The following is a 20,799-nucleotide window of genomic DNA, read 5'->3' as shown; positions in this document are numbered from 1 at the left end:
GCGGGAGGGGGCCGTGAGGTGGGGAGGGGGGGGGAGGCACGGGGGGACGGGACCGGTCCTCCGAGGTCACTCGAGCGCTTTTTAGCCGGGGGACGGGGGGGGCCGAACTCGGCCGAGCGCTTCCGAGCGTGTTCCGAGGGCGGAATCGAGCGCTTCCGACCCGCTGCCGAGGGTGCCCGAAGTGTTCCGAGGCCTCGTCCGAAGGCGAGCGATGGTTCCCGACGAGCGGGGCCCGCGTTTCCTGCCGGCTGGCCAATCCCAAGGCAGGACGCGGCCGAGTCCGTAGGCGCGCGGCCCGAAGCGATACCTTACAGTTCGGGTGGGGAACCCGAGCGCGCCCGAACAGGGCCGAGTCCCCGAGCGGTCCGGCCCAGAGGGTCGAAGAATCCCGAGCTCGTGCCGGTCTTTTCCGATCTTGCCCGAAGGCGGGTGAGGCGGGCGCGAGCGAAGCCGAGCTGTGCCGAGTCCTCTCCGAGCGCGCCCGAATTCGCCTTCGCCGGCCCGAACGGAGACGCCCGAACGGGCAGTGCCCGAATCCGCCCGAACCGGGCCGAGCGCTCCGATCGCACCCGAAGGCAGGAGGGGCGGGGATAGAGCAGGCAGCCCCGCCCCAGCGCGCGGACAAACGGTCGCGGCGCGGAGCCTGCCGGGACGCTGGAGGACCGGGAGGGGGGGCGGCGGGCCGGGATGCCCGCTGTGAGGCGAGGTGAGCGGCCCGGCGCCATGGTGACCAGCAGTGCTGTGTGCGCGTCCCGCCGGGGCGGAGGGTGACCGGCGGGGATGCTTCCCACCGGGACAGAGCTTGTCTCTTACCGCCCCAAGGCGGGGGGGGGGACACAGACTGAGGAGGGGGCCGAGGTCGAGCCAGGCCTGGGCGCCGAGCCCGGGCCGATTGCTTTATCGCGACAGCAGCGATATGTTGAGGTAAATCCGGGCAGCTGCTGCCAGGGACCCCTTCCACTGGAGCAGCTTGCTCCAAGCCCCGTGTCCAACTTGGCCTTGAGCACTGCCAGGGATGGGGCAGCCACAGCTTCTCTGGGCACCCTGTGCCAGCGCCTCAGCACCCTCCCAGGGAAGAGCTTCTGCCTCAGAGCTCATCTCAGTCTCCCCTCGGGCAGGTTCAAGCCATTCCCCTTGGCCTGTCCCTACAGGCCCTTGTCCCAAGCCCCTCTCCAGCTTTCCTGCAGCCCCTTTAGGCACTGGAGCTGCTCTGAGGTCTCCCCTCAGAACCACTCCGGTTATGACCCACTGGGATTCAAAGATCGTTCCACATGAAGAATTTCCACTTCTTTCAAAGAACTCAGAGGTGTCCCCAAAACATGCAAATCTCTGCCCTGGGTAGAAAAGAAAACTGGTTTTGAAACGTTTGGCTTCAACAATTACCGTTTGCCAAATGCTCCCTGGCAATTCAACCTCCCCCCCAGCAGCACCGCAGACTGCATTAATCCTCCCCGGGAGATGGCTCGGGGAGGAGCTGGGATTAGCAGCCTGTTGTTACACCTGAAATGATCCGGTTTAATTACTCTTTCAGGGCAGTAGCCCTTCCACGGGCGTGTTGTGAGGTTCCCATGTTCAACCCGGTTGAAGTGCCCCGGGTTGCCCGGGAGGAGGCAGCGCGCTCTAGGTAATAGTGGCTGCGCAAGACCTCCCTGGGAGAGGAGCAGGAAGGGCTCAGAGCCCTCTGGTGCAAAAGGATGCTGAGAAATGAGCTTCAAAAGAAACCTGGGGAGCTGCAAAGGGGGGATTCGCATGGGGTTGCCCTTCGGGTGGAATTCCCGCTGTGATTATAGCACTGCTGTGGGGGAGCGCAGTGAGGCTGTGCTGGTAAAGCCTCCTACAGAACACGTTCAGATCCAGATGCTCCCTGTGGGATAAGGACAGGTCTGCAGATGCAGTGGTGGTATTTGGTTTAGACTGAGCTGAGCTCTTAGGCAGAAGCTCTTCCCTGTGAGGGTGCTGAGGCGCTGGCACAGGGTGCCCAGAGAAGCTGTGGCTGCCCCATCCCTGGCAGTGCTCAAGGCCAGCTTGGACACAGGGGCTTGGAGCAAGCTGCTCCAGTGGAAGGGGTCCCTGCCTGTGGCAGGGGTTGGAGCTGGAGGAGCTTTCAGGTCCCTTCTAACCCAAACCACTCTGGGATTCTCTGATTTTCCTTCAAATTCCCATCCTACTTCCCAGTCTAAACTACAAACCAGAGATGTCTCTGTGAAGCGCATCATCTTGGTGTGACTTTTGCCTGCGGGTTTATACCAGGGTAGAAATACAAACCCATTTTAACCATTAGTCACCGCAGCAAATGTACTTATGAAACCTTTAACTCCCGGCCTGCAAAAAGAACTCAAGCATGTTGGCTAAGGAAGGGGACGGGTCTGTCCCTTTACAGAGAGGATACACGGACAGGAGGTGTTTCAGAGCATGGACAGTGTGAATCACCACCTTAAATTCTTCCCTGTTGTCCCTGTGTTTCCAAATTGAATCCCTTACATAGGTGCCTATCGTCAGTGGGATTATTTCAGGCATAAAGCTAATAGGGGAGGAGGACATTAGCCTTGAGGAGCTGTGGGATTGAGAGGGTATGTCCCACTGACTGGATGACAATGGGGTGTCTCAGGGCAGATGGATGCAGTGGCCTCTCATGGACAGTTCTGCTCCCTGTGAAACAGATCCCAGCTTTTCAATTCCTCCTCTGGCTGAAAGAGGCCAAGAATGTTAATGAGTTACTTAAGAGCTGCTTTAGTAGGTCAGTGCCATCACGTTGCAAGGGAATTCTACCTGTGCTTTTGCAGGAAGAAAGGAAGGGAAAATAAAACGTGTGGGTTCGCTTGCAGGAAATCCAGGTAGGACTCTGGGGGTGATCAGAATAGATTACGGTTTTACATAGAATCACTTTGCTTTTGAAGGGAACCAGTTTGGAAGGCTGTTATTTAGAGGAACTGGGAGCCTGATGTGCTACACAAACACTTTCTCACCATTGAAAACCAAATGGTACCTTCTGGTTCCCTTCCGTGTCTCCCTCCTTCCCGCATGGTTAGAGGGGATGAATGTCATCTGCTGCGCAAGGACAGGATAAACGAGTTCTAGGTAACACCTGGGTTCTTCTTCACGTTGGGAAAGAGATAGGTTCCTCTCAAAGTCACTTTCACAGCAGGGATTTCCCCCAAATTAGTTTAGAATGAAGGGATTTGAAAAGGTTCTTTTTGGACTCTGGGATCTGAGAGAATGATGAATCATCAGTGTGACCTGATAGAGTGTGTCTACATGTCTGACCTCTCAAAACAGTTGTTTGAGTGTTTCTGCAGCACTTTGGTCGCATCATTAGACTGATTTTCTTCTCTTTTCTTTTTCCCTTCTCCACGTAAAGGAAGATCTGAATCAATTGTATCCTTTTGGTACCTGTCACCCCTCACATGTGGGAACCTTCAGGAAGCCAGGTTGAAATGTGCTCCCATCTTACCCACCCAATAAACCTGCTGGATTTGTGTTACTCCTTGGGTTCTCCATCCACATGAAGCAAAACTGGTAAAACATTTCCCCTAAGACTGTTTTCTGCAGCATTAGCTGAGGTTGGCTTGAGACCCTGCCCCTTTATCCCAACTCCCAGTCTTGACAGAGGGTTGACAGCCCCGTTTTATGATCCCATAACTCTCATTTCCCTAGGAAGCAAGGCTGAAAATGGGATTTGTGGACTGCTGGACACAAACCCCATGCAGCAAAGCCCACAGGCAGCTGGCACAGACAACAGGAGATAGGAAAAGCAGCTTTCAGTAGCACTTCCTCTTCTCTCATGTTAATTCTCCCTTTACGCCTGCCAAGATCTAAGCATCTCCCGAGAGGAGACACCCTCAGCTTCAGAGATTTCCATGCATAGAACCCATCTAGTAATTTTTCTGCTCCACCTTCCTTCAACTGGAAAAACACAAAAACCTGGTTCTGGTGTAATGACAGGAGCTGCTCTGGGAACTGGGATACAGCCACTGCAGGTGGGTGGCTGCTCCATGCAGGAATGGGCTAGGCAGGGCCTCCAAAAGGTGCCTGGGATGAAGTCCCTACCTGGAGATACTCCAAGGATTTGAGAAGGGGAGAGGAGGGGATATTTTGAGTATAGAAAGATGTGGACACAATGAAATCTGAACAGATAACTTCCTGTATAAATTAAGTTGTATTATTTACGGCTAAGGAAGGTGTTTGTGATCAAAAATACACGTAAGTGGATTCTTGGAGCCACATTCCAACTTCTCCATGTGGAGGTGAGCTCCAGGATGTCCTACACTGTCTCCTATATGGCATTAGGAACACGCTGCTGTGCCTTAAGAACAAAAGATTCCTTCGGTACATATGGGCCTGCCATACAGGGGCTGTGTCTGTCAGTGGGCTCCTGAAGCCATCCAAGATTGTGGTGTCTCCAGTAAACCAGGGTTAACACTGGACAGGGCTCATTCCAGCCTGTGCAGGAGCTTGTGGCTAAGAAAGGGCTCATCTCTGCTGGATCCAGAGGGATCTCAGGCAGCTGAATTAGGCAGGATGGGTACCTTTAGGTGGCTGCCACCTTGGGATGAGAGAATCAATCCTGAGCCTGCTACTAATGTCTCCCTGTCTGTAAGACAGCCCCTGTCCTTCTGGGCCATTTTGGGAATGAAGTCTTGTGGAGCTCTCAGGTGCTTTGGCAGTGGATCCATACAGCCAAATAACTAAAGCTAATGCTCTTACACGATCCAACAGATAGCTTTGTCAGCGGCGAATTAAGGAAGTCTGTGCCTGATGGATCTGCATCTCAGAGTTGAGCTCGTGGCCTTTCTCAGAGGTGTAATGAAGAGCCCAGCTTTCAGACTTCCCATCCTGTGGGCATGGGATGGGAAGTGATGGGGCCTGGCTGCTTCACAGAGCCACCTATTTGCAAGAACTCTGGCATCTGGTGTGTTGGGAGCCTGCCAACCCCCTGTCAACCGCTTCAAGCTGACTGAGAGGGAGAGAAGTTGTTGTGGAAACGCACACATGCACCTCCCTCGTTCCCTGAGGCTAAGAACCACCCCACCACATACCAAATGGCATTCTTGAACAGGAGCTGAAGCCAAACCTGAAACAGCAAGTTCTTATCCTAACCCCTGGTGTTTGCAACCTCAGGTACTCTGAATCCTACCCAGTAAACCCTCTGCAGCTGATCCACTGAGTTTAAAAACCCGCAGTATTTTGTAGTTAGTGGGAAATGGTGATTTTATGAAGCAGATCCCACCTCATCCCTATGAGAAGTCCTTAACAGCAGCTCTCAGATGTCAGCTGTCCCTCTACAGCTTCTGTTTTATGTAAATGGCTTTTATTTAATCTTTTACTTGCTGGCCACTCTCGCAATGTTCCTTTATAAAAGTAAGTTGCTGCTGTCGTAACACCGCAGGAGGCTGGGTGCCTGCGGCAGAGCTGGGTGCTCTCAGTGTCCCTGCTGGGTTTTCCTGCCTCATTTATGCTGCCTTCTTCTCCAGGCCAAGCTTTCAGCTATCCAGAAGACTTTTTGTCTGTTGATCTCACCCTGCTTGTCATTACGGCCATTGCTGAAGCGCTCCGGTTGTACCTGGGTAGGTCACGTTACCACTGTGCCTTCTCATGCAATACGAGCTCTAAGTGGGATCAATGTGTGTCAAAACATGCCAATTTAGCAGAATAACAGCTATTTGGAGGCTGTTGTTCACTGACTGATCAGTAGATTTCACCTCTCCATGAACAGGCTGAGAGAGCTGGGCTTGTTCAACCTGGAGAAGAGAAGGCTCTAAGGGCTTCATGTACACCAGTACTCAAGGCTTCAAAGGGCCTCCTGACCCCTGCCCAGATCTTGCTGAAACTTCATAAAGTCCTTTTTTAATAAGGAAACAAGTTAGTATCCAAATCTGTGCTTGATATATTGCTGAGACCAGGTGGGTCTGTGCTGGCTACAGCTGACTTGCCGTGGGGTGATCTCAGCCTGCTGCCTTCGAGCTTTGCACATGTTGGCTTGGAGCATTTGGGGCATGAATAAAGAAGTGAATTTCAAGCCTAATGTAGTTAACCAGCAAAAATCTACTGAGACTGCTTTGAAATAAGATGCAAGGAAGAGAGAAGAGCAGCTTCTCCACAATGGTAGTAATTTGAAATAGGAGTAGCAGGGAATAGAGGAGGTTTTGTATTGTATAAGATCTTAGTATCAGGATTGGATGCTCTCAGGTGTGTGCTGCAGTCACACCAAGTGCAGCCTGGGGAGTTTGGGGGCAAGTTTGCTGGTTGACCAAGAAGCTGAGTGATCAAAATGGGTTGCAGCCTCAGAGCTGATTATCTGGGGTAGGAAAAGGTGGGAGCCAGGACTTGGGTATCCACAGACTGCTCTTTGTTCAGATTAACCTGGGTCAGCAAGAAGTGGATTGTCCACTGGTGCTTGGGCTTGTTCTGATGGTCCCTGACAGAGCCTGGTCAGGCCAGTATTTCAGTGTGTGCTGAGCTGTAAGAACCAGAGCTGGTTTTGAACAGGAACATTCTACACTTAGAGCTGTGATACTGTCAGAAGAAAACAAAGACTCACATCAGCTTTTCCTTTCCTTCAAGGTGTAAGGGGGAACCTGACAGAAGAAGAGAGTTTGTTGGGGATCAGTCTTGTGATGACAGTGGGCAGTGTGTTTCTGGCTGTGTACTTCCTGGTGTGGCAAACCTATGTGCTGAAAACCGATGTCATCCTCAACAGTATTCTGCTCTTCTTCTATGGGATGGAGTCAATTCTCAAGATCTCAGCCATCGCTGCTTTTAACAGTTAAACCTACAGGTCTTCAACGTGTTAGCAGCACATTTCTAATCTAAAAGGTTGGGGTTATAGTTCATATATTTAATACTTTTATATATAAAAATCCTGTAAAACATTCCTCTAAAGTACATGTTTTTGAGGGGCAGACCTGAGTGACAGGTAGAACATCCTGTCCAGCAGCTGTGTTACGCTCTCTGAACTGTCAGCTTACAGCAAAGGCAAGAGGTGATTCAGCAAGACCTCGTCATGCTCTGGTATTCCTCAGGATTCATTGCCAACACACAACAGCAGCCAGGGCATCATCTGAGCACCGTTGAGATGCTCGGATCACAGCACCTGCACCCAGAGTGACACAGAAATGAATCAGGGCGACCCAGCACGGGCTCAGTTCTGCCGTACCACCACGTTCGTGTTTGAGGGCACGGTTTCTCTGCTGCTCTCATTTGTGTTTTCAGACCCCAGTGGTAATTACCCTGACTTTACTAGGGCAGAACCTGATCGATCCCTGTGGGAATGAGCTGAATTGAGTTTTGTGCACAGCCAGAGAGCTGAGCTGCAGGGTGTGGGCAGCTGGAGAGGCCAAAGGCCTCTGTAGCATGAGGGTATGTTAGTTTAACTAGGATGGCTTTAAGGTGAGCCTAAACATCACTTGCTCTTCTGCCCTACTTAAAAGTTCCAACAGGAGTATTTCTATTTGATGTTACAGGGGTTTATCCTGCAAAAATGAGTACATTTAAGTCTTGTCTTTTAAGTTACGAGCTGTGTTGAAGCTCAGAGTTTTTACTGTATCAAACCCATGTGTTAACAGGAAGTTTGGGGTGTTTGGGGGGATTTGTACAAGCAGGTTTTATATTTGTAAGTTCTTACAGCTGTATTTACTTGTTCAAATAAAGTTTTGGATCTAAGAAGTGTCTGAAGTGCAGAGCATCTCGGTGACATCCTAGGCTACAACTAAGCTACACAGAGGAGGCTCAGGTGAGCCTGGGGTGTTCACAAGACCCCTCTGATCCTGCCACTGCTCCATGTAGGCCGTTCTCCTGCTCTGGGATGCATGCCTGAGGTCTGCCCTTGTTTGCAGTACCCAGGGGCTGATAATCCAGCCGTGCAGGCTCTGTACAGCTCCAGCCACGCTGCTGGCTTCTGGTGGTGGTAGAAGGGAGTAAAAGATGGAAGAAGCTGCTGTGCAGGGGCCTAGTCTCATCATTTATACCCAGGGGAGCCACTTCAAAGGCCAGGAAACCCCAGCTCCATCCACATTACACCAGCTCCATCCACATTACACCAGCTCTGTCCACATCACAGAATCCCAGCCTGGTTTGGGTTGGAAGGGACCTTAAAGCTCCTCCAGCTCCAACCCCTGCCACAGGCAGGGACCCCTTCCACTGGAGCAGCTTGCTCCAAGCCCCTGTGTCCAACCTGGCCTTGAACACTGCCAGGGATGGGGCAGCCACAGCTTCTCTGGGCACCCTGTGCCAGCGCCTCAGCACCCTCCCAGGGAAGAGCTTCTGCCTCAGAGCTCAGCTCAGTCTCCCCTTGGGCAGGTTCAAGCCATTCCCCTTGGCCTGTCCCTACATCCCTTGTCCCAAGTCCCTCTCCAGGTTTCCTGCGGCCCCTTTAGGCACTGGAGCTGCTCTCAGGTCTCCCTTTCAGGAGCCTTCTCTTCTCCAGGCTGAACCAGCCCAGCTCTCTCAGCCTGGCTCTATAGGAGACATTACAGCAACTCTGTACCTGTTACACCACTGAGCCCTCAAAATCAACACACACATTGACATAGAATCATAGTCAGGGTTGGAAAGGACCTTAAGATCATCCAGTTCCAACCCCCTGCCACGGGCAGGGACACCTCACTCTAAACCATAGCACCCCAGGCCTCTGTCCAACCTGGCCTTGAACACTGCCAGGGATGGAGCATTCACAACCTCCCTGGGCAACCCATTCCAGTGCCTCAGCACCCTCACAGGAAAGAATTTCCTCCTTAGATCCAATCTAAACTTCCCCTGTTTCAGTTTGAACCCGTTACCCCTTGTCCTGTCACTGCAGTCCCTAATGAAGAATCCCTCCCCAGCATCCCTATAGCCCCCTTCAGACACTGGAAGCTGCTCTGAGGTCTCCCCGCAGCCTTCTCTTCTCCAGGCTGAACAGCCCCAACTTCCTCAGCCTGTCTTCATACAGGAGGTGCTCCAGCCCCTGAGCATCCTCGTGGCCTCCTCTGGCCTTGTTCCAGCAGTTCCATGTCCTTTTTATGTTGAGGACACCAGAACTGCACACAGATGGGGGACAGGCATCCCCCATGGCCGGACCCTGCTCAGTCAATGGCCCAACCACCCCTCAGGAGCACGACTGCACCCACGAAGGTCACAGACAAGCAGCAGAACTGGGTGCAAGGAGCAGCACGGAGGTGAAGAGCTGAATGCTCCTGCGTGACTCAAACACCCACCCACCCGCCTGCCCTCCCAGCTTTGCCTGGCAGGATGGAATGTACCCATCACACGGGTTCCGAGGCATGCCAGACACACCGTGCTCTGTGCACCCCAGCAGTGACAAACCCAACCCAAGCCACCCCCCTCTCTGTGTGCAAGCAAACGGAAGCCCAAACTCCTGGTATTTCCACCTGCCCTCCTCACAGCTCTGCAATGGAACAGCTGCCAGCACTAAAGGGAACCCTGCAAAGAGGAAACCCTCTTTACCTGGCTGGAGGTGGTGCAGCAGACAGCGTCCCCCGTGTTAACCTCAACTTGCAGCCTCCTTCCTCCTCGTGGTGCTCCCTGCAACCAAATCAATACAAACCATCAGCACACCTGCAGCTGGCAGAGAACCAGGGGGTCGGTTTAGGAGACATTAGAAGAAAGCTAGCGGGAGGTGTTCCTACCATGAGGTGTTTGACCCCACCACAGGTCACCACCCCTTCAGTTACGGCCCTACATCCATTTGGGGTGCTGTGCCATAAAACCATATCCCCCCTGCGGTCCCCATCCAGCTCTGGGGCAGCAGCACAAGAGGGATGTGGAGCTGCTGGAGCAAGGCCAGAGGAGGCCATGGGGATGCTGTGAGGGCTGGAGCAGCTCTGCCATGGGGTCTAGTGGGAGGTGTCCCTGCCCGTGGCAGGGGGTTGGAACTGGATGAGCTTTAAGGTCCCTTCCGACACAAACCAGGCCGTGATTCTATGGTTCTCTATGGAGACACAGGGATATATATGATATAAAACATGGTGAACTCTTTGCTCCCTAACCATCCCATAGACGAAAACCAAGCAGCAGCACAGAGTGACAATGTGCTGACAGTCAGCAGCGGGGTAAAGAGACACCTATGGTAACAAACACCCATTTTTGAGCTCATTCAGAGCAGGGCCTGGTGGCTTTCGCACTGCTTACGGGGTCCTGGGTGCTGTCAATGCCTCCTGGGGGTTCCTGCCACCAACCTGGACTCGCACCCTCAACAGGGCAGCTCAGCTCTGCTGCAGCATTTGAATGGAATTCTACCTTCAATTGTCCATGTTCTGATGATGAGCAGATACTGGGGTAGTTCTGCCGCTGGCAGCCCCTCGCCCCATGGGGAACGAGGGCTGAGGAAGCTCCAGCAGCTCCTTCACCTCAGGCACCTCCAGGCTTTGACTGGGAATTGCCACTTGTGCTGCTGACCCTGCCTCCACGACAGCTCCTCTCCGCGCCGAGCTGCTAGAACACCCCAAGTGAATGAGGGCTTCTCTGCCCTTTCCGAACCGTTCCCAGCGTTCGGATAAGGCACAGCACGGCGAAGCCGTTGATGACATTTGCAGACAGAAGCTTGCAGGAGCTCCTCATGCGGAGGCCCAACCCTCCTGGAACAGGACGAGCCAGTTGGATGAAGCGGGCATCAAAAGCTGCGAGGAACACCTCTCTTGAGGAGCTGGGTCGGGGTGGCGTTTGCCCTGCCAAGGAAGAAGTCTTTGTTCTCCAGCCATCGCAGGGGTGTCTGCCGCCAAGCTCATTTAAAAGGCTGATCCCGAGAGGCAAGTTGGGCCTCCTGGCATTTCCAGCCTGGAGATCCTCTGAGAGATAGGGATGTATGGGTCCACCGCCTTCCTGTGCGCCGCAGCAGGAACGAGGTACAGCCCCAAAGGAGCAGGGCTGAGGACGTGGGGCGCATCTGGAGCCACACAGGGAGCGAAGCCAGCGGAGCAGGAATACCGGACCCCCCGGCACAGCAGGGTAGTTCCCCTCTCGCACCAGCATCAGCTGTTACAGGGAGGATGGAATAAGCTCCGCTGTGGTTTTCTCCCTTGCCCAGAGGAAAAGCTGCCTCCTCCACGCGGGTTTCCTGTGGGTGCAGCACCTCGCAGGAGCCCACTGCATCGTGACCGTGGAGCTGAGCCTGGCAGAGAGCGCGCGCAGCACCTAACACCTCCAACGGCTTCTGCAGCAGAATCCTGCCACCTCCCTGTCTGCATGCCGGGAAAGTCAGCCCGGCCCAGTGGTCCCAGTGTGTTATCCCGGTGGTAGATGATGCATTTCAGGGGGTAGGGGTCTGCTGCACAAAGCCTTTCCCCTGGCAGGGCTCACCGGGCTCCAGCTGAGCTGATGCTCCCGCTGCATTTCCCTTCTGTTGAACCAATATCCCTTCTCCTGCCTGGAACTGTGGCTGGCAGCCTCCAAGACCTGCTTCTCCCCGTGCTGGCGATGTCTCACAGTGCATCCTGTGCCGAGCTGCCTGGGATCTCACTGACACGGCAGCGAGGATGCTGCTGGGTGCTGGGTGGGGGCACCACACCGGGTATCGGCTCACGTCCCGCGCGGCGGAAGAGGCTGATCTCCTGTCAGGACTGAGCTGTCACGCAGGGAAGTGGCTCTCCCGCTGCCCATCCGGCTCACCCAGCAGCATTCCTCCTGCAGTAACTCACCCGGGGTGTTCCCCTGCTCCTCCAGAGCTCAGCACGAGCCCCCTTAGCAAGGCAGGCACTGAAGGAAAGCATGGGGCAGGGAGCTCAGGAAGCCTCCAGCCCTGTGTCCCGTGGTGGAAGGGCTCCTTCTGCCCCGAGGCTGGTGACAAGGGGTCTCTGTGCATGCTATGGGTTCACCACACATCACAGGGATGGGGGGTGGCCTGTGATGCACCTGCACTTCAATAGAATGGTCTCAAAAGCCCCATCCCTGGCAGTGCTCAAGGCCAGGTTGGACACAGGGGCTTGGAGCAAGCTGCTCCAGTGGAAGGGGTCCCTGCCCGTGGCAGGGGTTGGAGCTGGAGGAGCTTTAAGGTCCCTTCCAAACCATTCTATGACTCTATGGCCCTACTCCTGTAAAGCTTTCCCTGTGCCCACCTGGAGCCCTTTCCCCCCCTCCTGCCCCACAGCAATTGCTTCACCTCAGTTCCTCCCCAGGGTGGGTTTAGCAATTACCCCTCCTCCCTTTGTAACCCCAGCACAGCTCTGCCAAAGCCATGTTCTACCTTTGCCCACTGCCAGGGGCCAAAGTGTGGGGCTGAGCCGTGGGGCACAGCCGGGCCCCACTACCCCCTGCCAGCTCCTGGCAGAGCTGGGGCAAGACAAGAGGCTTTACGGCCGTGTAACCCTAAGGAGCACAGTGCCACGGCATGGGGTACCCCGAAGGGTCTCTGCTCCGCACCCCAACCGCTTTGGGGACCCGAAGAGTGAGGTTATTTTGCCCTCCCTGCGCCCCATGGCACCTTTCCCTCCTGCGGACGGCAGGCAGGAGCAGAGCTGGAGGAAAACAAGCCGTGAGTCAGCGCGGGGCAGCGGAGGAGAGCACCGGGCTGCACAAAAGGTGCCTTGTTCCCCCCCGCAAGCAGCCTGGCAGCGCATCCCCTCCCTCCCCGGCGATGGAAACCCAAGCCCCGCGCACTCCTTTGCCACCCGTGGCTGCCTCCCGGCTCCCCGTTGTACACAATGAGCTCAGGGTGGGAGACACCTCGAGTTCCGCACGTCCCTCCCGAGCTCTCCGTGCCCTTGCATGGGGAAGGGGCGGCCGGCTCCTGGTTATTCAGTAACCTGTTGCTCCGGCTGCCAGCTCCACCTCTCGCTGCCTGCACATCCCTCCCCTCCTCTGCTCTGCCAGGAAGCCTCTGTCACCTGCTCGCAGACAGGCTGCGAGCGGCGCCGGCACCCAAAGGGCAGCGGGGAGGCGGCAGCGAGGGGACCCGCACCAGGCTGGGGCACCGGGTGGGCTCTGCGCTCCATCGCTGGCCCTTGCGCTCGCAGGCAAAGCCCCCGGGCAGGAGGCAAAGGGAGTTGGGCTGCTGGAGAATGGCAGCAGGATTGGAGTAGGAAGTCACGGATAACTGCGGGAGAGGACACACGGGAGCAGAGGGGGGGGACACGAGCGGCTTCTCAGCACCGGTGAGTCCCTCCCTGCACACCCGAAACCTTCGCATCCCCCCTGCCCAACGGCCCTCTGCTTCCCAAGCGCGGTGGGCGCAGCTGTGGAGGGAGCGTGGCCGGAGGGGCTGTGCTTGGGATGTGTCCCTGGGGGGGGTTTATGTGGGAAAAGTGGGAAAACGGCGTTTTCCAGCGCTCTTGTGTGGGGTTGTTCCCGTTCCTGCGCTTCCCAGCGGGACGGCCCCGGTAGGTGGCATTTCCCCGGCACCGAGCAGCAGCTTTCGCTCTGCTGAGGTCTGGAGAGGGCAGCTGGGAGCTGCTGCTTGTCTGCAAACCTCGGGGGTTCCTCCTCGGGGACGTGCGTGGAGGGGAGGAATTCGGCCATTCCCGGTGGGCACCGCCGGAGCTGCTGCGCTGGGTGCGTGTCCTCGCCATCACCGCATTCCCAACCGGGGCTCCGAGCTGCCCCGTTCCCTCGGCTCTGCCGGCCCGTGAGCCGTGGGCTGCATTCAGGGGCTGCAGCGCAGCTTTCCCTGTCCCCTTTCCCTTAGTTGCCTGGAAAATGCCAGAGCAAACTCCACCGGGACAAGGCTCAGGGACGACTCATTTCCCTGACGTTACGTTTAAAGGCTGGGAATAATTGTGAGACAACACAGTAGTAAAATCCAGCGATTGCCCCGTTGTAATTAGGGCAACAGGGAGTAACGCTTGAGTTGCTGGGCTGCTCCCAAACGCTGCACGGAGCGAGGGCTGGGACAGGGATCAGATCCCTCGGTGGCGGCTTTGGTGGGATCTGCTCCTGAAAGGGCTCTCCTGGAGCTCGAGAGTGACACTCAGCAGCCCGGCTGCCTGAAGCCCAGACCCGCTTTCACCTCGGGAGCACGTTCCTGGCTCCGTTTAGTGCAGTGATCAAGCTTTCAGGTGGTTCGGAGCAAAAATGAGCCCTTCATGCCCAGAAAGGGCAGGCAAGGAGCTGAATCAGGGAGTCCCACCACAGGACTCTAAGGAGGGGCTTGGGATCCACTGCAGGAATACCTGGGAGTGGAAAGGTTATTGTTTTGTGCTGTTTAAAAGCAAGGCTTAAACTGGTGATTGAGGTGATACCAAGAGTTTGATCCTTGCTGTGGTCGGGCCTGGGTCGTACCTGGTGCTGGTTCCACTGCTGAAGCTGGGCTGGTTGAGCCCCCCAGATGATCGGAGCAGGATGCACTCTGCAGGGCAGGGGGGGGTTTGTCATACAGTGATAGAGCTTGGAGGGACTTGGGGGTGCTTTGGGGCACCGGAGAACAAGCCGAGCGCTGGCATCATTGAGCTGGATGCTGGTGAAGGTGAATTCCCCGTTTGCTTGGTGTCGTGAAGCAGCTTTACAAGACAAGCTTTGGTTTCTGCCCCTCTGCCGGTGCCTGTCAAGATCAGGGTGGGCAAAGGCAGCCTGGGGGCCGCACAGCAGGAGGAGGAAACGTCCTCTGGCACGATCTCTGTGCCACAGAGCAGACAGACTCTGGCCTCCAGTGCCCAGCTTGGCTGACTGCAGACAAGCTCCCATCAGTTGGAGTGGCAAAACCCAGCCCCAAGGCTGCTGAAATAGGTCCTGAGCATCGCTTCTGGGGCTCCGTCTGCTCGACTCCCATGGGTGCAGCACTCGACCTGCACAAACCAGCTTGGGCAGCAGCTGGTTTGCAGGTGGATCAGAGAGAGAAGACGACACTGTCTGCTGTAACATGAACAGCAGGCACCATTTTGTTGGGCTGTCCCGCTGTGGCTTCAGCCAAGGGCACAAAGAGCCAGGGAACGGTTGTGCAGGATGAACCCAGGCTCTGCTCTGCTGGAGACCCTGTTTGGAGGACCAAATCTGCCAGAGGCTGGTTAGGATCCAACCCTTGATGGGCTGGCTTTGTGCTGGAAAACTGAGTGCTTCTCATAGGGTCATGGATAACTCAGGTTAGAAGAGAGATTCCAAAGAGACCTGGGTGTGCAGAAGGTCTCAGGAGGTTTCAGTCCTTGTGGTAGGCAAAGGAAGGAGTGAAACAGGGTGAATATATGCATCGGCTTGTGTGGGCTTGAGAAACATCCATATGAAATAAGTCCGGGTGCAAAGCCTGAGTGCGTGGGGAGCCTCGGAGGGCTGGATCCACGGCCGGCTGCTGCTTTGGTGCTGTGTCTCTGTCACACTCCCTGCTTGCTTCCCTCTTCCATGCCGTGGTCTCTCTGGAAGTGCCAGGTCAGGGCAGTTGGTGGGTTTGGTGGTTTTCTCCTTGGCCTCACATCTGCTTTGCATTGCAGCAGTCAGCAGTGCTTCCCCTAACCCTAAGGCAGATGGTGGTGCATCACCTTCAGCCTGAGCTTGATGTGATGGGCAGTAAAACGATCGCCATCCAAAGCCACTCCAGCCTTGTGAGCCCTCCCAGAAGTGCCAGGGGATGTCCACTGACTTCCCAGAATGGCAGAGATAGTTTCCTGCACTGCAATAAAGCTTTATCAGCAGCAACGTATGTGCCCGGAACAGCAGCATTCCTGCAGCACTGGGCAGATCTGGGTGCACATGACTGTCAGCACGGCCTCCTGACCCTCCCTGCTTTGGCCAAGGTTCAGCAGGTACCCAGAACACTCACCTGCCTGCCCACGAGCTGCTGCAGCCTCCCACTGCAAGGGAGGGCACGGGTGGTACCTTCAGAATCCTCCCTGCTCATCCCACTGTGTTACAGGAGAGCCCTTGCGCCATCAGGAGCGGTGCCTGAGTGATGCAGGAGATGGCATCCAAGGAGACCCAAGATCAGTTTGGCTCCTGGATCTCCCCTTGCCACCAGACCACAGCTTCTCATGGCAGGGCCACAGCAGAGGAGAGCATTAAGGGGTGTCATGAAGGAGAGAGGCTGTGAACAGCAGCTCCGTCTGCTCGTGGTGGGTTTGAAGTGGAAAGCTCAGGAAGAAAGGATGCTCTCACCCATGCCTGAAGTATTTAGCTCCTCTGGATCAAATCACTGTCAAGAGGGAGTCAAAGGGGATCCCAGAGGGAGCCAACCCCGTGCATTGGTGGTGTTCTGCTCCCATTTGAACAAGGGGAAAGTTTGTCCTTCCCCAGTGCAGCCAGATGCTTCCTTCCTCCTGGCTGGGGATGGTGCCGCCGGCAAACCCGACGCTCGCGATGCCAGCGGGTAACCAAAAAGCCCTGGTGCTTTTAGTTCCTGATAATCCAGATAAATCAGGAGGAACTGCACGGAAGGAGGGAGGGGAGGGTGTGGAGCCGAGTGCTGGACCGGTTTGGAGCTCTTCCCCCATTCACCTGCACTGCAGTTGCCCCGGAGAGCTGAGCCCTTGCTCCCATTCCCCAAGTGCTCCCAGGGGCGATACTGCAACGTGCTCACTGCCACTGAGGGAAAAGCCCAGAAGCTTCCCAGCCCATGGGAAGGGGAAGCCTGGAGGTGGCTGTTCCTGCAGACACAGGTGACTCAGGGGGACCTAGAGAGGAGGGTCACAAATCAACCCCACTCGCAAGCAGAGTCATGGGATTCCAGGCTGCTTTGGGTTCGAAAGGACCTTAAAGCTCCTCCAGTCCCAACCCCTGGCACAGGCAGGGACCCCTTCCACTGGAGCAGCTTGCTCCAAGCCCCTGTGTCCAACCTGGCCTTGAGCACTGCCAGGGATGGGGCAGCCACACCACAAAGGTTTCCCTTACCCTATTGAGACGTCTCCTGAGCCAGAAATCCTCATCTCGGGGGCCACATCCAGACCATGGTTGGTTGATCACCCGCTGAGGCTTAGCCCACCTCTTCCCCTCTCCTTTCCCACTCCCTGAAAGGCTCCCACAGCTTCTCCCAGGCATTCCAGCTGGGATGGAGGAGCTGAGCACCAGGACCCAGGAAGGGACAGCCAATGGGATTTTGGAACAGCCCTAGCTCTTGTGATGGGCAGATAAGGCACAACTGAGCCCTCAGCTCTCACAGGCCTCCAACCCAGCTTTGCCCCAGGTGAAGGCAGCTCTTTTAATGGCTGCTGGAGCAGCAACACTGCACAGGTGGTGGGTTGGGGTCTTTCAACACCTGCTTGGAAAGGGCCAGCAAATGCTTTCTTTCTTTTGGTTTCCAGCTGGGTTCTGGCCCCCAGAACCGTTTTAGGAGGTGAACTTCAGTTTTGTGCTTCTTTTTTTTCCACCCTCTGTCTTATCAGTCTCAACCTGGCCTGATTTATATCCTCGAGGTAAAGTGCAGCCCATGTGAGGGGCAATAAAGCAAAGTTCAGGCACCCAGCAGTAATGCCCAGCACTGCAGAGCAGTTCAGAAAGTGAAACTAAGCCCAAGCGAGCAGGCACAGTCCTGATGCTCAGCATCACCCTCCCAGAGCACCGACACGTACCCGGCCTCTTCCTGAAGGTGACCAGAAGTGGGAGCTGAGCTGCTTCCAGCCTCTTTACGTGTTAGAGGTGTTGGCTGCCAGGAGAACCAGAGCTGCCACCAGCAAGTGCAAAGCAAACCCCAAACCCTGACCCACCTCATGGCTGTGGACAGCACAAATGGGTTGTGTTGTGCCTCGTTGCCACCAACAGGACTGCTTTGGGGTCACTCATCCCACCACTGTGGCAGGAGATGGGTGGCAATGAGGAGGGTGCTGCCCTTGTTGCTCATAGGTGGCAACAGAGGGTTGGGGCTTAGACTGTGGCTTATGGACACAAAGCCCTCCAAGCGTGGTTTGAGGCTGTCAGTGGGAACTGCATGGAGGAAGAAGCTTTTGTTTGAGGTCCCCATTTGCCTGAGCCTCAGACACTCCTCCACCAGTGAATTCTCTTGCAAAAACACTGGGGAGAGAAGAGAGGAAAGTAATTGCACCCACACCATCCCCTCATAAATCACAGGCTAGAGCCTGCTCTCATGCCTGACACCGCTGCCTCTTAATGACAGCTGTGCTCAGCAGAGCCAGGCCTTGTGCAGCAGGCAGCTCTCATTGAACCTCCCTGCTCCCTAGGAAGACATGCATGTTTTCCCCTGGGGAGGAAGGGGATGGACTCGTGTGTGGCCATTCCCCTGGGTTAATCTCAAACACTTTCACACAGGGAGGCACTCTGGTTTGTTTTCAGTACCTGATGCTCCTGGTGTTGTTTCTAGGTTGGGATATGGGGGCTTTGAAAACTCCTTGAAGAAGGAAAACCATGTATCCAGGTTTACTGGTCAGGTGTGGATGGTGCTTGTCTGCTCTAAGGTTGGGTAGCAAGAAATGGCTCCTCAGTTGATGTACATGACCACAGTGATACCGCAGATTGTTCCTTGCTGAGACTGCAGCCCTTAATATCTGTGTCCCAGGCTGCACCCAAGCAAATCCTCTGATTGGAATTAGATAGACTTCAAGAGGCTTGATCCATGCCCACATCCACATGAGAAGAGAGGCAGGTCCCTCAGGCTGGCAGGGGAAGGAGCCCTGTGGCACCAGGCACCTGCAGGCCAGCATCTCTAGATGATCTGCAGATGGGCTTGGTGCATTGCTGACTCACCTCCACCTCCCCACCACCTGAGAACACCTAAGCTGCAGGAGGCATCTGAGCTATGGGAATGGCAGTTTGCCCCACTGATGTCAAAGGGCTGATTCCCAAGCAGTGTGAGTCAGCATTCTCCAGCTGGGCCTGCTGAGTTGCAGTAGCTGAGAACCCAAGTCCAGCAGCCAGCACACGCTCACTCCAATGAAGGCAGAGTAGGCTGTGAATAACATGGGGAAAACCATCAAATCCCAGAGGGGTTTGGGGAGGAAGGGACCTTAAAGCTCCTCCAGCTCCAACCCCTGCCATGGGCAGGGACCCCTTCCACTGGAGCAGCTTGCTCCAAGCCCCTGGGTCCAACCTGGCCTTGAACACTGCCAGGGATGGGGCAGCCACAGCTTCTCTGGGCACCCTGTGCCAGCGCCTCAGCACCCTCCCAGGGAAGAGCTTCAGCCTCACATCTAACCTGAACTTCCCCTGTTCCAGTTTGAACCCATTCCCCCTTGTCCTATCGCTACAGAAGGGACAGGCTGCGAGAGCCACCATGGCATGGCCAGCTCTCAGGGTGAACTGTAGATCCATGACTGTCCGCTTGGATGCTGTGAGTTGCTCCTCCTTGAAAACGAAGTGGATGAAGCTTCACCAGCTGAAAAAGTGACTGCCACAAGAGCTGCAGCTCAGCGGGACGAGCTGCTGCACTCAGCTGGGCAGGAGCAGGTTGAGCAGGATCAATGGAGAGCAGAGGTACCAGAGCTGGGCTCGCTGCTGGGCTCTGCCAGAATGGGCAGGTAACACCCTAGGTGTGGTCAGGCCACTGCCTCAGCAATCCCCTTGACATGGAAGCACTCTCTTCCCTCTGCTCCCAGCTTGGAAATGAAGAAGGAAGGTCCCTCATGTAAGTGACTGAAGTTATGGAACATCCAACACTCCAGCTTGGGAGGGAGACAGTTGTGCTGCTCTCCTCGAGATCTGGGATACAGCCCGTGCTGTGGAGACAGTGAACAGGGAGCAGTTCATGACTAACGGAGCTGGCGCATCCCATGATCCTGGCAGCTGGCAAGTGCCCCGTGGGCAACAAAAGCTCCTAAATCCCGCTGCTGGCGGCTGGGAAACACTGCTGAGAGCCTCCCGTGAGCCTGCCCTGTTCCCCTCCTCTCCTGTGTGTGCTCCCAAGCTGGGACTGAGCTCTGGCAGGGGGGATGGAGCACCCCACGTCCAGGCAGTTCTGGAGCGCCGTGTTTCTGGCTCCTCGGAGCCCGCAGGGAGGACGAAGGGAGGAGAGGAGCTCCCGCCCCGGTGCCTGTCAGTGGAAGGAGGCGTGGTGCAAGTCTCATCGCAGCCTTGCAAGCGAGGACGGAGGGAGGCTGGAAGAAAGAAGCCGCTCAAAGCCCGCCGGCCACCGGCACATGCAGGCGAGCCCAGGCAGGCCCCACAACGTCTGCTCCATCCCTGGCACAAGCCCAGAGGCGCTCCTGCTCCCTGCTGCTGCTGCCAAGACCTTGCGAGCGAAGGGGAGAAGGTGAGGAGCATCTGAAGCAGTGGAGGAGAGTGGGAGAGCTCTGGGCTGTCAGCCCCTGGCGCCCTCCCTAGAGCTCGGTGGGTGATGCCAGCTCCAACACCGTTCGTCCTTGATAAGGCAAGTGCATGGCGCTGCCAGGTCACTGCTTGTAGGGGCCACGCTCTGCTCCAGCACCACACAGTGACAGACACATGTCTGACTCCTGTCCCAGGACCTGGTTGGCTCAGGACATCCAGCTCAGCAGTACCCCCACTCCAGCCAACAGCAGGTACCGAGGGATCCCTTGGGATCACTCCTGGTTTCTCCCAGCCCAGGTCTGCTGCAGCGCCCGATCGTGCTCCTTCCTCCTGGCCCTTGCAGGAGATCAGGGGGAGTTTGTGCCAAGATGGTCAAAACATTCCTGCAGTGTAAGATTAGAAAGTGCCATTTCAAGCCTTTAGATAAAGCCAGCCTCCCACATCCTTCTATTCTACATGGAACAAAGAGCAAAGGGAACATTCCTCTTTTGGGTTTGCAATGACTCCTCATGGGACTGCTCTCACCGTGGAACTGGCCGTTCATGGTGCAGAACCCGCTGGCATCATCCACAGGGGCTGGTGGCTTTCCTGAAAGCCCAGACACCAGAGATCAGCCCAGACTGGAGCTGAGCAGGCTGCACAAGCCCAGGGTTTAGTGCTCACACGCACGGGGAGGCTCCACAGCCAGCAGTGATGCTGCTTGAGCCATTTCCAGCTCTCACACTCCTGGGCCGCTCC

At 55.9% G+C, this 20,799-nt stretch overlaps 3 protein-coding genes across 3 annotated transcripts in view; all 3 read left to right on the top strand.

The window, feature by feature from the left end:
* PLCB2 (phospholipase C beta 2) overlaps positions 1-20,799 on the top strand; it is a 277,519-nt gene that overhangs the window by 210,682 nt on the left and 46,038 nt on the right. The window lies entirely within an intron of this gene.
* Positions 89-6,799, top strand: TMEM80 (transmembrane protein 80; the record flags this gene model as incomplete). The annotated part of the gene is given in 7 exon segments (XM_062623381.1): positions 89-281; positions 284-541; positions 544-706; positions 3,363-3,375; positions 5,265-5,358; positions 5,472-5,564; positions 6,562-6,799. Coding segments are annotated over 7 exon segments (1,020 nt in total), but the record flags the coding sequence as incomplete, so codon positions are not given.
* EPS8L2 (EPS8 signaling adaptor L2) overlaps positions 12,828-20,799 on the top strand; it is a 59,621-nt gene continuing 51,649 nt past the window's right edge. Inside the window, exon 1 of the mRNA XM_062623320.1 lies at positions 12,828-13,082. The gene's annotated coding sequence lies outside the window, so the exon portion shown is untranslated. The remainder of the gene's footprint in view (positions 13,083-20,799) is intronic.

Source organism: Pezoporus occidentalis, unplaced genomic scaffold (genome assembly GCF_034315485.1).
Source record: "Pezoporus occidentalis ecotype Australia unplaced genomic scaffold, CSIRO_AGI_Poc_V1 ctg250, whole genome shotgun sequence".
In the NCBI taxonomy this organism is placed as follows: domain Eukaryota; kingdom Metazoa; phylum Chordata; class Aves; order Psittaciformes; family Psittacidae; genus Pezoporus; species Pezoporus occidentalis.
The sequence above is the reverse complement of the archived record's forward strand: the minus strand, read 5'-3'. Positions and strand labels throughout refer to the sequence as shown.